Here is a 17,098-nt window from a genome sequence, read left to right as displayed (position 1 = left end):
TATATTATACGGAATATATATATTATAATATATATTATACATATAATAAATTATATGTATAATATATATTATTTAATGGTATATTGTCGGACACCTTATATAAATATACCAATAATTACTAATTACATACATCAGCCAACTGTTGTTCCGTTGCACCATGTTCTTTTAAGTTGTCTGATAATATCTGCACTCGTAATTGTTTCTCTATCATACGTCTGTTACTAGAAGTTTCATGATCACGTCTTTTTATAATGTTATACAACGCGTGACAACAATGTTCGATTTTCATTTGAACCACTTTCGATAAATCAATAGAAAAGCGAAAAAGCCCTTTGGTTAGTCCCGTCGATGTTCCACCTCGTTTTCTCTCATGTATCTGCATGTAGTTTTCTTGTGCCAATATATAACACAAATATTTAGCTTCTTTTGCTGGAAGCATTGCTAGTCGCTGAATTTGATCTATACCAAGATCATATTCTTTGCGTACTAACCTAAAATCATAAAAAAAAGTTTCAAACGGTTATATATAAGAACACACGTGATTACATATTCGTTTTTTTTTAGTATATATAAATATTTGAATTAGATGATTGCGATTTTACCGGAAAATTCTCGCAGCTTTTGAGCCATATTTGTCTGTTACAATATTTTCTATAGTTGCCCATGTCAATTCTTTAAAAATATTCTTCATGTCAATGCTATACTGTCCTCCACCAGAATCGCCAACTCTTTTAATAAATTGACTATTATCTTCTTCTATAAGTCGAAGATATTGATCAAGATACTGTTCAAGTTCTGGATAATTTGGGTCCTTTCTTATTTCTTCTCTAATCTCAGTAAAAGGAATAGGATTTGACGTATCTGCCCAAGACAACGTTCGCAATTCCATTAAGATGATCATCCTTCTCATTAATTCTGCAGCGTTTTTGTCAAATCTTTGATTCACAGCTGATATAATAATTTGATCCCTACAATGAACAATATGATTATAAGAAATAATTTAGAACCATAAATTTTGAGAATCTTACCTGAGATCTTCGATAAGCCGATCAAAATTGACTTTCCAATGTACATCTTTATCTGGAAGATCAGCAGCTTGATTTTGTAATTTACTAGCAATTGCTCTTACGTCAATATTTGGTAACACATAGTTTGGTTTGTCATTCTCTTGTAGTTTTGTATCGAAGGATAAACTACGCATCAAAAATCGATTTTTCAACAATAGTTCAAATATATCCTTCAATTGTGAAATAGAAGGTACTTCAGCAGCTAAAACAAAGCATTTAGATAATTTAACTTAACTTTTTGTGCAACTTAAAAAGATAAATTTTTGATTAAAAAATGTTCAATTATAAGTTTTTATATTTTACCGTACATTTAGAGGGAGTCTGTTCAATTCTTTTGTATGTTTTTATTATTACATCAGATGCTGTGATATATCCGTGTTTTAAGACTTCTTCAATCATAACCTCTGCCTCATCACCACAACAAGTTTTTACAAAAAATATAAATCTGTAACAATAGATAAATAAGTCTATAACAATAAATCTATCTAAACTGTAAATAAATTTATAATGATATTAATCATAATTGATATTTTTAAAGTGAAATCAGTACAATTAAAAATTAAGATTTCATTCTTATAAATTAAAGAATACCTTGGATATCGAAGTAGCATGATAATTTTGTTCTGTTCTATAGTATATTCAATATTATTATCTTCGTCTTGGTGATAAGTCACAAAACCATGTTTTACAAGAACACACAGTCCTTCTTTTACCTACAACCATATAACATTGTTCTATAAATTATATATATATATATATATATATATATATATATATGTATATACATAAAATAAAATGTAAATAACATATAAGACACAATTATTACTTTATGTACCTTTGCTAGTGGCAAGCCAGTTCCAAACCATATTAACCTTAATGTTTTCTTTCCACATAATAAATTATTACCTACAGATTGTACAATAGAACCAAAATATTCTTCTAATAATGATGAACACAGTTTTCCATACAAGTCCTTCATACTTTATATTAATTTGTTAAATAGGTTTGTTGGTTGGTTTTGGTTTTGATGCGCTCGTGGCTCTTGGACCGAAATTCGGTTAGTCCATGTGCCAGTCTGAGGTACACAACGCGTCACTGAATCGCGGAATAGGCGCGGGGATCGGGGGGCAAGCGGGGCGGTTGCTCGTAGCGCCAACGAGCGCCGTGCGAACTAACCAGTAGCAATCGGTTGTCCACAACTACGTCGTGTCGATAATGTAACTGCTCTTCCTTCCTATTTTCTTCTCAAAACGTTAAACTATTGGCCACACAAAAGTGGAACTCAAAGGCCGTTCTACATTAAACGCAAGTAACAGATCTCGTGGAATTGACCAATTGCAGAGTGAAATCAGCCAATCGACCAACGTGATTGATCAGTTCCACGAGACCTGCGACTTGAGTTTCATGGAGAACGGCCTTTGAGTTCCACTTTTGTGGAAATACGGCTAAAACCAGCGGTTGAAACCGTCGTAAGAAACTACAATGGCATGGCCGCTCTCAGGTTTCTCTCTGGTGGAAACCGGGTCTTAGTGATTCTTTAATATGATTGAATCTTGCCTTTAGATCTTCGTTGGATCTAAGTGTAGAAACCAATCATATTGAAGAATCACTAAGCTTTCACTGGTCTAGTTTCCACCAAAGCATTGGGTGCGTTCAGACAACTCAACGGTTGAGAGATCATCACTTGTGATAGGACTATTCTTCAAAATCTGCTGCGGTTCCAAAAGTACGATCCAATCAGAAGTGATTATCTCTCAACCGTTGTGCAACTGTTGAGTTGTCTGAACGCACCCACTGTGTTACACAGTAGGTTTGCTTTTTTTACCTGAACTGGCTGCCCTAGTTCAGAGTTCGTCTTTTTCACTCCACATCGGAAGAAAAAAGATAAACTCTGAACTAGTGTAGCCAGTTCAGATAAAAAAAAAAAAAAAAAACAGACCCTAGTGTCGCTAGTGGTACGTAGCTGGAAAGCACCCATAGAAATCAGCCTGAGATCTCGATAAAAGAGAGATAAATGGTCGATTGGCCAAATTGTTTGAATGCGATTGGTCCAATTCTTTCGTCGTCCGCACTGCGCAGAAGTGAGAGTGAGAGAGAGAAAGAGAGAGAGAGAGAAAAAGAAGTTTTAGCGTTAATTTCTATAGAAACTATTTCTTTTCAATACTTCCGGTGCGTTTATATGGGTACGACACAGGAGCAGACGCTGAAACGTGGCTGCCCTTCGTCTCAGTTTAGTTTCGTCAGTTGAGTGATACGGATCGTCTTCGAACAGATAACCTGGTAAAGAGAAAAGGAACGGTATCCTAGGTTGTATGTGTATATGCACTGGTTGATGCCTGGTGCATCGAGGGTAGGGGGGTTCGGTCAGCATTTCGGTCACGTGACCGAGCTGCGTTTCGAGGATACAGGTATGGAGCAAATTTATTGTTTTTTTCATGGTTTTTCGCGCGCCACGGCCCCAAGTGCCGAGGCGCTGTGTATTTCGGACGTTTCTGCTTTACGTCGCGCCGACCGAAGCACCCGCACGCCTCCCACGAGGGCCGTGAGTTATCCGCAAAGATTTCCTCAGCTCGGCCATTCTGAGGCTCATCCAGTGTCCATATAGATGCATCATCGCGGCGATGCTTGACAATCCTTCCTCTCGTCTCGCAAAAGCAGAAATGGCGTCCGCCGTGCACATGGCTCGCTGAGGATATCCAATTCTCGCTTCGAGAAACGGGGAATCGCGTTCTCTGTGTGTCGAAAGTTTTCCCGTTCGTATTTTTTGTTCCGCGTTTGCAACGCGAGTCGAGTACCTGGCGTCCGTATTGTCCGTCTTCGTTTCTCCGCGCGGACATTTGGTAGCGTGGTGCTCTTTGGTGGCGACGTACATCCATATACCGTGCGGCCGACGACGCGCCCGACAAGGTGTTCATTTTTTTTTTCTTTTTTTTTTTCTTGTCATTGCGATTTAGTTTTTCAACGCGCGACGCTTTTCATCCTCCCGTGGCGGTGAAATTTTTTCGAGGATTTTCGTATCCAATACGCAGCATTTCTTCCCGCGCCCCCGCGTCGAAGGGCGATGCTTTGAGGAGTCCCAAATGTGTTTCTCACTCGTGAAATTTCCCCGACCGTTGTGTTGAAATCGTATGATCACACCTCGAGAAGGTTTACGAAATATATTTCGAAGTTTCTTTGCACTCGTACCGCGTGCTTAGTCATAGAACGACAACGGAGCGATTATTCACGAAACGTTTGTTCTTATCGAGACTAAAAGATTATTGCTTTCCTTAGCTTTATTATTAATTTTTCTTTTTTTTTTCTGTCATTTTCCGAGATTTTACATCTCTGTCGTCTTGTTGTTGCACAATTTCTAACCTCGTGTATTTTTTTCTAAATTTGTAAATATGTGTTTGTTATTAATGTGTGAAATCTCCGCACACACGTAGCTACTCTCAATATCTGAAACTTACCAAGATATATTGTAATCACTTTTATATATCTGTACTTGATTATACAATTAAGTATATTCTCGTGAATAAAACTCAACATTTGTCAATGTAGGGTGTATAAAAATAGCTTTAGTGTATGTATATATAATATGTACACACGCACACATGTATATATATATATATATATCAGTGCACATTATAAAGCTATTTGTTACAGTAACTTATACACGCATACATATTTACATACATATGTATTTATTACACTTGTAAGATATAAAAAGTTTATTTTAACAATGAGAAAAAGGAATAACATTCTCTTAAAATTTAGTTTCTTTTTAAAAGTTTCTTTTTTTTTTAGCTATATTTCAAAATTTAATATATTTGATTATACAGCAATGTGTGTGCGTTAGAACATAAAGTTGATTTGAAAAAGTTAAAATCCAAACGTATACATGTGTGTAATGGACATAGAATATATGTACACTAAGAAAAGTAAAAAAATTATATATTGGTTTGCTCTAAGGAAAGTAAAAAAAAAAGATACGTACATGAATTTACAATAAGTGTAACTTTTAATTTTGATGTTATATCTGAAAAGTTTATGGTATATATGTACATGCATTGTTATCTTCTTGTTATTATTATTACGGTTTTATAATAACCATGCAATTTATACAATATAAATGTATGTAATATGAATTTTTATTCTGTTCCAGATTGTAAATATACTTTACTGTAAATAAAGCTTATAAACTGCAGGATGAGTTCCACTCATAGTAAATTGGTGTCTTCTGGACGAAGCACCAAAACCAAAAATCAGAAGGACTCTAAAGAGTCAAAACACGATAAGGTTCAGGTATGCAAATGTTTCTGAATTTACTTTATATTGTCATATAATATTATAACAATAATGTAAGTCTATGTAAACATTTATAGCATTGACTATTGTTCATAATCAGATCTTAAGGGGATCTTAAACTGAATCTGTTTTATCGACTGAATTTACGGCTTATGGCGTCAGATCGTAATAATAAATTCTTTGATATAAAAAGTTGTGCAGTTTGTATGTAGAAAAACAGACTGCGTCCCGTTTTCGGAACAACATAAAGAACAATATAGAGCTCTCAGAAATGTTTTTAGAAGGTTAGTGTAAATAAATAGTGTGTGTATTCCAATATTGTTCTGAAAATGTTCACGCACACTATTTATTCATACTAGGCTTCTAAACGCATTTCTGAGAGCCCTATATTGTTCTTTATGGAGTTCCGAAAACGGGAGGCAGTTGGTTTTCTACGTACAAACTGCAAGCTGCTTTTTATTATATCAAGTGAATATTACTACGATCTGACGCCAAAAGCTGTAAACTCAGTCGGTAAAACGACGAAGTTCGACCGTCAGTTTAGGATCTCCTTAAGATCATCTTAAGTTAATCTTCAGATGCTCCGTAGATTTTTAATGAAACAAGTATAAGATCGGATTATGAATATGATAAACATAATAAATAGAGAAAACAATATGTATGTTTTATACATATTAATTTATACGGTATAAACAATTTCTCTTAAATATTTCTAAGAAAACTTTTAAATTGTTTTATGTAGAACACAAACAACATACGTAATTCTCAAATTATTGACACAAGAGCTGGAGGTGAAGATCCTATCCTGAAAGAACGCATCAAGCAAGTCATGGAAATGACTAGACGTTCGGAAGATGATGTTGTTATGGCTTTACATGACAACGATGGAGACTTCGATGGTGCAGTCAACGATCTGTTGGAAGGCGTAAAAACTGAATGGGAGGTCAAAAAAAAGAAACCTCGTCAACCAAGTGGCGCAAAGACTGCGGATCAATCGAGTCAAGATAATAGTGAATGGGAAGAGCGACGTAATCAACGTAGCGGTGGTCCTCCGCGTATGCGAGGTCGTGCCAATCATGACAATCGTGGCTGTATGTTATCTCTATTAAATCTCTATTTAATCTAAAGTTTTCACAATCTTATTACATTTGTTTAAGAATTACTTAGAGGACTAGATCTGCATGTATAAATTGATGGTTTATGTTAACTCTTGCACGATGAAATTTTATATATAAATTTTATATACCTCTTTTTTTTACTGTGGTACAAAGTTATAATTTCCTTATATAATATATCACGGATAGGGCGTGGAAGAGAAAATAAAGAGAATGAGAAGAATATGGAAGATGGCGTTCGTGATGGTTATTGTCGAAGAGGAAGAGGTGGACCTGGTAGATCCGGTCGTGGAGGACGTGGCGGAGGCAGAGGTCTCGGTCCAAGAACTTTTGCGAATCGCAATGATCCAACATCCACGCATAGTTTTAATCGTCCAATTGACACCTGGACAGGTGAAGAACAAAACCAACAAAATGTTCCAGATTCGAAAATGGGTAAATTTCAATTAATCGGTATCAAATAGACTTAATTTCACATAAGTTGTACATATTACAATTAAATTTCAATAATGTGTAGAAGCATGGAACAATTTAGATACTGAAGACTGGGACAACGAGGAATATACCGGATCTCTGGCCGATACTAAAGTTTTTACGCCCAGTACTAATATTCTGGAACCTGCTGTTCTCGAAGAACAAACACAAGATGTATCTTCTACACAAACCGGTCAAGAAGCGAATTTATTGTTGCAGCAGGAGGTACAGTTTACGAGATATTTAAAAATATTGTTTAAAAAAATTATTTTATATTAACCCTTCGCAGACAGACATGGGTCTCCTAGATCTACTCAAAAATTGCGCATTAACGTCTCTAGTAAAAATTAGTTTTTTTTAACGCTTATATCTTTGAAACTAGATACTAAAGATTTTTTCACTTTTTTTTTTAATGCAAAACCGCAAAACGTTCAAACTTTTAGTTCAAAAAATTTAAAAATTGATTTTTTGCAGAGATATTCGATTCTAAAGTCGCGTGGGTCTCACAGAGACCCAGTCTGTCCAACTAGTTGTTATTTTTGAGGTCTGTCCACGAAGGATTAACAAAATATATATACATGTAAATTAAATAATACATATGTATGAAATATACATATTATACACAAAAAAATATTTGATATTTTGTTAAATTTACAGGAATTACCAAAATTGTCGGAAATGCAACAGCAACAACAACAGAGTTTGATACAACAAACACAGCAACAGCAGCAGCAACAACAAACTGTGTTGAGTATGCCAACATTGCAGTCAACAACTATCAACAGCAATGTGCTAACAGCAGCACAGAGTCAATATTTTTCGCAACTGCAACAAACTAGCGAAACTTTAAAAGGAACTGGGCAAACAACTTTTTCGTCATCTATTAGTCAGGTATTTTAAGTATAACTTGAATTGTCAATTGAAAAGCAAATTTTTTGAAAGCTTTTTTTTATCAGATTTCTATTTCAAATATTTTTACTATTGCTCTTAACGAGGTTTAACAATGTTTAATTAATTTTTTACTTAATATTAAATTTTTTAACTTTGAGTTTTTTAAATATATTTACAGGCTCAAAGGCAAACGAAGCAACGTCCGAGAGTTCCTCCACCATCTAAAATACCGTCGTCAGCTGTAGAAATGCCAGGTGATGCGGTAAACAACGGAATCATGCAGTTGATTGACGTGCAGTTTGGCGCTCTCGAATTTGGGAGCGACACTAGCTCTCTAGATGGTTCGGCTAATGAGAAATTTTCATCAACTACGATTACCGGCGTAGATATAACCTCCGGCAGCAATGCCATAAACACTGCCAGCGCGACTAATTCGCTCGATACAGAAACTACTCAATCATCTACTGTACCATACAATACAAGTTCGCAAATGGTAAATTTTATTATTATTAAATCAATATTTATATAATTTCTATTACATTTGTCAATATAATAGGACACAGGCTTACATTCTGTTTGATGATAAATTTTCAGTTGTCTAGTACGGACAATCTGCCGGTATCGAGCGAACATACTACTTCGCAAAATTTTTCTGCTCGTGGAACTACTTCACAGAGTTTAGAATTAACGAAGCAAGACTTCGCATCACAAGTTTCACCTGGGAATGCGCCAACGTATGGTACAACGACTTCGTACCAGACGCAAAAGACCTTCCAAAGTAGCGGTACACCAAGCACGTACGCAGCATATTCCAACAATCCATCGTCGACTCAATCGGCTTATCAAAATGCCGTGAACTCGAGTAATTATTCTGCGACAGTTACGCAAAGTAACTTTACTTCCACATTCCCACAGAATGCGTCGTTTAGTCAGACGTCTCCTTCGGCGTCGACATCAACCACGTACAATCAACCAACAACTACCAGTCAGGTAATTAATTCGAGTTGATTTTTACATAAACATTTCATCATTTTTGTGACAGATGATGATCAATTTTTTACTCTACAGGTTTATCAATCGAGTGGATACGTGCCAGTCACTACTACTCAATATCAAACACCATCAGTTGGTGCAAATACGGTGTCTAATAGCAATACCGCTGGATATCAAACGTATAATCAACAACCTTATCAGTCTTCAGTGACTACGTTTACTCAAAGTTCTGGCGCTTACCAGAGTGCCGCGCAGTCGGTAAATATTTGTGTTTTTATATATCTTATTATATTTTTGTTATAATTTTTTTATTTGCAAATTCATGCGCAAATTTGCGATTATAACAGGCATACGCGAGCACGTATGGCAGCTACGCTAGTCAGCAACCAGCGACGTCTCATCACAAAATAAATAATTCTACAAAAGATTCGCAATATGACAGCAGCGTGACAACGTCAAATAACTCACTTGCAACGACCACTGCGCCAACATTGGGTCTTACATCTGCTTCTGTAAATTCTCAAACTAAAGTAACGAATTCCAATGGTTCGTAAAAAAATATATATAATATATATATATATATTTGAAAAGTAGATTTCAAAAACAATATGCGAGTAAAAGTTTCTGATTTAATGAAATTTATTTTTTTTTTATTAGCTGTACCAAAAAGTACGTCGAGTGGGGTTGTGACGGGCAGTAGCGGTACCAGCAACATGACAGGTGGTAGCGCGGCAGGAAGTATGACTCCGATGCTCGGTCATCAGTACATTATGGGCCAGGCAGGTGTACCGTATTTCCAGCAGCCCGTGTATAGTTACGAAGATTTGCAAATTGTGCAGCAGAGAATCCCGCACATGGTCAGTTACTGCCTCATCACATAATTCACTTTTCTCTCTCTCTCTCTTTTTTTTTTTAATTTAATTACAAACTCATTGTTCGGGATAATTTTATTTGTTCGGAGTAACGTACGTAAAAATAAACAGAACACGGTAATTTGGTCATTTGTCGTTTCAACCATACGTAATGCAGGTTGAACGTGTACGCAAAGAAAAGTTATATTTTAGTATTACTTTAGTGTACTGTGCTTCGAAGAGCGCGCTTTTATTTTTACTGTCTGTTATTATCTGATACACGAAAATTGCCGATAATCGTTTCTATGCTTGGTAGCTGTACTCCTAAATCCAATACTTTCCGAAATTGTCCAATCTTTCTTTTCTATGTAGATCTTCATGATGACAAAAAAAAAAAAAACACTTGTTCATAGCAAGCTGTGCCGTTATGATATAATTACGCTAGTGAAGACAGATCGGCCGTTTGATACATCGAATTACCGTTTATGCGAGAACATTGATAAAAAAAAATTCTTCTTGTAATCAAAGTTTGTCTGAAAATCATGATTTAGAGATATTGAGAAACGATTGTTTCTAATTCCGATCTATCTTAACTCGGTTCTCTTTCTTCTTTGTCTTGTCTGAATTGAGGTGTATACGGGTGATGATATGTCTGAAAACTGTATAAAATCATTGCATTGTATTTTCATATGGAACAAACGTGATTGATGATGAGAGGTGTATATGGATATATTACATTTTGTAGATTATTTATTTTACTTGTGTGTGGATATCTTATGGATATGTATCAATTTATATATATATATATAAATTTATTGTTTATTGCTTATTGTTTATATATATATATATATATATTTTTTTTTATTATATATATAATATAAATTTACATACATATGATTTATGGCAATTATAGCCATACTGATATACGTATATTGTTACAAAAATAATACATTCAATTTATGGTTCGTTTTATTGTGAATTTTGGCCGGATGGGCACTTCAATATCTTTACACATAGCAAGAGATAGATCCAACCAACCGCATGTGTTACTTTCTCCCGGTTATGTGTAGAAATTAGACAATTAGTTAGCCTTCTTGTATTTGGAGTACACAGTGTATGCATGTAGTTTTGTGTTTGGTCTTCCTGACTAACGTGCAGCCCACAACTTACTATGATGCCGCGCTGCCGGGCTATCAGACAACCGGTCCTGCTACGAGTCTCGGGAGTGGGAGAGGTGACGCGCTTTCTGGTGTGCAAGGTGTCCAGAATGTACAAGGAGTTCAGGGAGCCTATACCAGTATTAGCGACGCCAGGTTTGCCAGGAACGACTCTAACGCTTCGCCCGTCCCATCTACTATGCCGCAACAGGTGAGTTTTGCCGATTAGCTTGGAATCACGCCAGTCGCGCGCGCGCAAAAAAAAAAACCATAATTTGCAAAATACTTCGAAAAAAACTTATTAGAATTCTACGAAATTTGCAGACCGCGACACAGCATCAACAGCCATTGATCAATCCTACTCTTCCTCCGGGATACGCGTACGCATTCACCTACAGTGGTGGAATTATGCCGGGAAGTTTCCAGTACGGAACTCCCATTTATCCAGTAGGTTTTTTCTCATTATATATTGATTTTTAATCCAAGAAACAAACAAACACTAACATATCGATTTACGTTATATAGCAAATAGCTACGGCTGGTAATGCCGGTACAAACAGCGGAGCGTATAGTGCTAAGCCAGGCAGTTATGGATCTGGTTATGGAGCTGGTGCAAGCTATGATGCGCTAGCTTCCGCTGGACCGTCCGGCGAGTATAAAGGTGCCGGAAGTAGTTACACCGGCACCCAAACTGGTAAAACCGGTACGTCCGGCACGGCCAACACCAATACCGCTGGCTCTTCGGCAACAGACATAAGCGCGACGATTTACGCTAAGAATCATGTTGCACTTGGAAAAGTGAACGTAAGTTAATTTCTTTACGAGTAATTGCCGTAAAACAGTTGTTTTTTATTATACAACGTCGACTCCTTAATTGATTCTTTTATTATTATAGTCTTACGAGAAACAAACTTTCCATTCGGCCACTCCGCCGCCTTTTGGTCTTACTGGCAGTCAAAATGCTGGCTTACCCGGTGGATACGGTGCGCCACATTTATTTATTCCAACTATGCCGCATCAGTTGCACCAGCCGCTCCATCAGGAAGGCGGCAATAGCACTGGCCAAAGATCGAATTCCAGCTCGCAGAATAAGGCTCAAGCTAAACCTGGATATAGTCCTAGCTACTGGACCGGCAGCAACTAAAAATATTACTATAATTGACATACCAAGAGTGATATAAACACAAAAATATGAAACGTATATAAATAAAATGATACATGACGATAATTAAACGACGATAACGTACAACAGGCAAGAATCGTCTTTATAAAAGAGATTTATCTTTGAGCGTAAATTGCACTCGTGCCAAATGAAATTGTAGCGTTTATAACGCGATGGTTACGGGTGATGGATCCATCGTTCGAATTAACCACGTGTCATAAAATTACAAGTCTCTGGTACGTTGCAAGGAAGATAATAATCCTACAATGTCTATCTAAAATGTACCGGAAAAGAATTAACTAAGAAGACAACACTTTTGTTGACTACAGTGCAATTTCGATTGTTTTTCCTTTCTCTATGTAAAATATAAGCATTACATGCTTAATAAACATTAAAAAAAAAAAAAAAAAAACGCATTTTTATCAGATAGCGTAAAGTAGTAAAATGCGATTGAGATATATTTATGTAAAACTGCACAACTTTGTGCAATTTAATTAAATTTTTTGTCACACTTCGCAAACAATTTTTTTATTTTTGATATTTCGATTCGTCTTTTGAGAAGTGCGCTTTACGTGCATTATTCGGTTTTCAACATTACGCATGTCTGTGTGACTAATTTGTATCTTTTATTGATTATTTTAATATACAATTTATCCCAATTCACGTATTCTAGCCGACATTGAGTCGCGCGCAATGATAGAAATGAATATTCTGGTTTTCTTATTATTGCTCAGAGTATTTTGCTCCGTTCGGTAAAATGTCGAATAAATCGACCGGCTAGTCGAGAAGGAATGAAGCAATAGTGCAGAACTTATTATTCCTTTCATTGCGCACGATATCGGTCAAGAAGTGTACGAATAGAAAAATTATTATATATAATTTTGATAAAAATTTTCGCTTAAAGAAAATCAAATGTATGTTAATTTAGAATGTATTAGCCAAATTGTTTTCGCTTTTTTTATTATATTATTTTACTATTTTTACTTGTTTCGCCACATTTTGCATATTCGGTTAAATTCGATAAAGCGAAATAGATTTCTTCATTAAAAAAAAAAACAAAAAACAAAAAAAAATTGATAAATTACATTTTATTCTTCTCAGAATCTCTCTCTTTCTCTCTCTATCTCTCTCTCTCTCTTTTTCTCTCCAAAGTTGAATAGTGTGCGGACATTTCAAAATTCAATTAATATATTTTTCTTAGTTTTTATGAAGTGATTATGCAAAATTATGTATAAATATTAGGTGAATAAACATTAGGTTGAAAGTTGTTGAAAAGTATAGACATATCTTGAAAACGTTGCTCATCATTTGACATATTAGTGCATTTCTGAAATAATTTGTTTAAAACGAAACGATAATTCTATCACATTATCAAATCTTAAACATTTATATATATATATATATACACAACACACATATATATGTATATTATATATTTTATATATATATATATATACACGTATATATTATATGTATATATAATATACAGCGAATTTGTAATAAAATAAAACATCAAGAAAAATGTTGATTAAAATAATAAATGATAGCTTTTTACATTTTGCTCGAAAATTTAACCGCACAGTGGAGGAAAAGAGGATGATAATTTTCACTTCATACATCTTAATAATCGTGCATAATTCATTATTTAATATGCTGCAGTAAGTAGAAATTTAAAAATCTGTTCAAGGAATCAACAAGAGAAAGAGAACACAAAGAAAAAGATCGATATAGGGATGAATACTGATAATCAAGTACGTTTGTGCAGTAACAATGAGTAAAAAGACACACACACACAGCGATGTTTATATATATATTTTTTATTGAGATCGTAATGAAAGGAAAACGCTAACTACATTATATGTATCAATTCCGTCTGGTATACATCCGTTGATATATTGCATTCTTCATACTGATCACCACACAAGTATGCGATCTATAATATATATAAGTCATATACACATACTAATCGGAATAAAACAATACATTGACCAACAAAAAAACATGTACTCTTTAAAAAAAAAAAAAAACCACATTTTTGCATTGTGAATATAACTGAACGCGCTGATGTATTTCTCTCGGTTGGAGGATGAGCAAGAGAAAAATACAAAAGTCGCGGACGCAAACGCACGAAATGTTTTCTTCGGATGAAGTATAATGTAAACATTTTTCACAAAGGTGCTGTGAGAATTGTTACGACTTACGTGTGTGTACGATAAAAAAACGTGAAGAATAATATTTCTTCTCTCATCACGAATGAACCGACTCAACCACGGCAGTCGTTCAAAGCTTTACTAAGTATCGCTAATGTAAGCGAGAAGTAAATAGTTGTAAGTAAAGTCTCGTTAAGTATATATCTATATATATATATATACATATATCTACGCGTATATATATAAATATATAAATATATAAATACATGAAAAACTTTTGCGTATAGATGCGGTATGAGTAGAATGCGTTTTTTGAGAAACTTGGAAGACCAAATGTAGATTAGCTTCCCTAGTTTTTTTTTTCTTTTTTCCCGAAGAAAAGTGTAAATCTGTAAAACTCAAGCTTTTTGAGAAAGAATTGGATTACATTTATATCTTCGACGTAGTCCCACGGACTTAATGGGAACTACCCAAACAGCTCATTCTGACATACGCGTGTTTCGCATATACATACATAGCTAGCATCGATAAAGTAAACGATTTGCAGCAAAGAATCGAGTAAATATATATATTATATAAATTTTTGTTGTGAGTTAGTATTTGTTTTTAGTCACGCACTTTTCGAGAATTAGAACAGAAAAAAAAAAAAATATACATATATATATATATATAATAAGTGTGTAATGTATAATGCGTGAAAAAAGCAAGGGGAAATGAAGGGAACTAGAGAAAACAAAAAAAAGAACTGAAAAAAACGCTGATGTTTCTCTAAAGACAAAATATGTAAGTTTGCAGAGTAAACACGTTTGTTCTTACGATATAATTATTATACATTAATAATTTTTGTATTTTTGTCAAATATTAACCAATTGAGACCGAGATGCATTATCGCTAAATGCTATAATAATAATTAATAATTAATAACAATAGTTACTTGTGTATAAATATGAAATATAAGAATAAATGTATTAAAGAAGCTTGTGATTTACACATACCTATGGTGCAAATTTGTATTTTAATTCTGCTTTTTGATTCTATAATATTCCTTCAAAAATTTTCCTAGACATTTTTCTATACTTCGGTATTTTTAGTGCGTAAAGTACACTTTTAAATGTGCGTACATACACACGCATACATAGACACATGTACATATCACATACCTTCTTTCTGCTGCACATAGGTGTGATGATGTGAGAATATAAAAAGTTAGAGATATACGTTTTTAAGACGCAGAGAAAATTATATATGATAAAAAAATTAACACAACAAGCATCGTAATGACATAACAAAACTAGAATAAAATTACTTCTACTTGTCTCTGTTTCGATAATCTATAGCGTCACAATACGTCGTTTCGTACTCGTACACGATTTGTCTTGAGCTCTTGCATGTGCTCTTTTACTTTAATTAATTATCTCCAAAATTTTTCCATAAATCTATCAATTAAGCAACGGACACTTCAAATTCCTTTAGCTCCGAGTTCAATTATCACGAACTAAAAATTCTTGTTACTTTAATTAAGAACTCACCGAAGCCGTTTTTTTTTTTTTTTTTTTGAAATGCACCTTGATCATTTGTTCAGTTTCAAATTTTTTTGAGCTTTCTGAATTTTTGCACTCTAATGTATTCTTCTTCTGAAAATGTACAATTAAGAAAAAGACACTTAAAATAATAATAATTACAATAGAGAGAGAGAGAGAAATAAAGAGAGACATAAAGAGATAACAGTAGAAGACAAAAATTTTGCTGTCAAACAAAAACACGACATTGCACAGCTATCGTACCATCTTCCATTTCTTTTTTTGTTTTTGAATGTGACTGGATTGTTTTGCGTTGCGCAGTACCGAGTATTGCCTCGTAACGGATTTTCGATTTGTCTTCTTGTCGGTTGTTCCGCTGGTGTTCACGCCATTTTCTTCGGGGCTCGTATAGCCCCGGATTCTCGGGGTTGTTCCTGACAAGGAACTTGCTAAGTCGACGTACATCATATCGTCGCAAATTGATTGAATATATCTCACGCACGTAATACGATTTTCCTTTATATAGCAAGAGAATTTTTCTTTATAGCAACTCTTCCTTTTTGTTTTCTTCTTTATCTCTTCCCTGTTTATTCTAACAGGTCCGTCTCACATTGTCTCAATTAAATATCTAAATAGATGTTGTAGCAGCTAGTAGCGGGCCACCCCGAAATACACGCGTTTTCCCACCGCAATATTAATTCTAACAATCAGAACCTGTCAACGCGTTACAACGAAACAACGCGGTAGCCAATCGGCATTTTACTCTTATGGAAAAGCAGCCTATTGATTGGCTATCGCTTGGAGAACACGTTCCATTTTGACGTTTGCAACGAGAAAGTGTGTATAACCGCGTTCCGTTTCACGCATTGCGCGCATTTATCTATACTATACGTCACGCGTACTATAGATAAATGCGTGAAACGGAACGCAGCCATAGACGGGGATATCCCTTGTTCGCGATTGGTTACGCCGTACTGGCACGAGTGCTCGGTAGATGGCGCGGGGTAAGGCGCGTTTTTTTTAATAAAGACGATGATGTCGTCGGGGTTAAAAAGGCTGTAAAACAAACTTATTAATAAGAAGATAAACAATAGCTGGATATATAGTTCGGAGATATAGCTTAGCATTGGCGACGAATTTGAACAAGGCATAAAAGGCTGCAATTGTTTTGAAGAACGCAACCTCTATTATGCTTGTGGATAGATGAGCGGTATGTAAATCTTTGTGTAACCTTTAACCATATATAGAACTATAGATTGCTATTCAATATTTTTATGCTGTAATGGAGATTAACAGCACCTCTGTCGCCTAAGAAAATTAAAACAAAAGTGAGATAGTGATTGATATTGAATGAAGAGAGAAAAAGGAGACGGAGTTGGAAAACTCTCGTTTACAAAAAATGTATCACATTCAAGTCTTATTACAGTC

At 34.9% G+C, this 17,098-nt stretch overlaps 2 protein-coding genes and 1 long non-coding RNA gene across 10 annotated transcripts in view; 1 reads left to right on the top strand and 2 right to left on the bottom strand.

Moving 5' to 3' along the window:
• LOC109852811 (DNA-directed RNA polymerase III subunit RPC3) overlaps positions 1 to 2,152 on the bottom strand; it is a 3,019-nt gene extending 867 nt beyond the window's left edge. The window contains exons 1-6 of the mRNA XM_020424315.1: positions 1,903 to 2,152; positions 1,659 to 1,780; positions 1,376 to 1,512; positions 1,029 to 1,269; positions 603 to 968; positions 131 to 491 (exon numbers count right to left, since the gene is read on the bottom strand). Coding sequence (XP_020279904.1) covers positions 131 to 491; positions 603 to 968; positions 1,029 to 1,269; positions 1,376 to 1,512; positions 1,659 to 1,780; positions 1,903 to 2,046 — 1,371 coding nt within the window. The 5' untranslated portion in view covers positions 2,047 to 2,152. The remainder of the gene's footprint in view (positions 1 to 130; positions 492 to 602; positions 969 to 1,028; positions 1,270 to 1,375; positions 1,513 to 1,658; positions 1,781 to 1,902) is intronic.
• A 1,073-nt stretch (positions 2,153 to 3,225) lies between these two features.
• LOC109852809 (protein lingerer) lies at positions 3,226 to 13,429 on the top strand. 7 transcript variants are annotated; one of them, XM_020424313.1, is made up of 15 exons: positions 3,226 to 3,475; positions 5,215 to 5,354; positions 6,100 to 6,448; positions 6,662 to 6,907; positions 7,008 to 7,171; positions 7,604 to 7,837; positions 8,016 to 8,330; positions 8,432 to 8,827; positions 8,906 to 9,088; positions 9,178 to 9,376; positions 9,488 to 9,687; positions 10,840 to 11,049; positions 11,163 to 11,285; positions 11,364 to 11,642; positions 11,734 to 13,429. In XM_020424313.1, exons 2-15 carry the CDS (start codon positions 5,259 to 5,261, stop codon positions 11,980 to 11,982), a joined length of 3,243 nt encoding a protein of 1,080 aa, XP_020279902.1. In that variant the 5' UTR covers positions 3,226 to 3,475; positions 5,215 to 5,258; the 3' UTR covers positions 11,983 to 13,429. The 7 variants fall into 7 exon arrangements, with proteins under 7 accessions (XP_020279902.1, XP_020279901.1, XP_020279903.1 ...); XM_020424312.1 differs by having other exon boundaries at positions 6,993 to 7,171; XM_020424314.1 differs by having other exon boundaries at positions 6,990 to 7,171; positions 10,879 to 11,049.
• A 259-nt stretch (positions 13,430 to 13,688) lies between these two features.
• On the bottom strand, positions 13,689 to 16,322 carry LOC109852803. 2 transcript variants are annotated; one of them, XR_002250037.1, is made up of 3 exons: positions 15,935 to 16,322; positions 15,680 to 15,784; positions 13,689 to 15,586 (listed from the first exon to the last, which is right to left on the bottom strand). It is a non-coding gene; the product is annotated as an uncharacterized LOC109852803 (long non-coding RNA). The 2 variants fall into 2 exon arrangements; XR_002250036.1 differs by having other exon boundaries at positions 13,689 to 15,784.
• Between the last annotated feature and the right edge of the window lie 776 nt (positions 16,323 to 17,098).

Source organism: Pseudomyrmex gracilis, unplaced genomic scaffold (genome assembly GCF_002006095.1).
Source record: "Pseudomyrmex gracilis isolate BER0280 unplaced genomic scaffold, ASM200609v1 scaffold_36, whole genome shotgun sequence".
In the NCBI taxonomy this organism is placed as follows: Eukaryota; Metazoa; Arthropoda; class Insecta; order Hymenoptera; family Formicidae; genus Pseudomyrmex; species Pseudomyrmex gracilis.
Note: the sequence above shows the minus strand (reverse complement) of the source record. Positions and strands in the feature narration are given on the sequence as shown.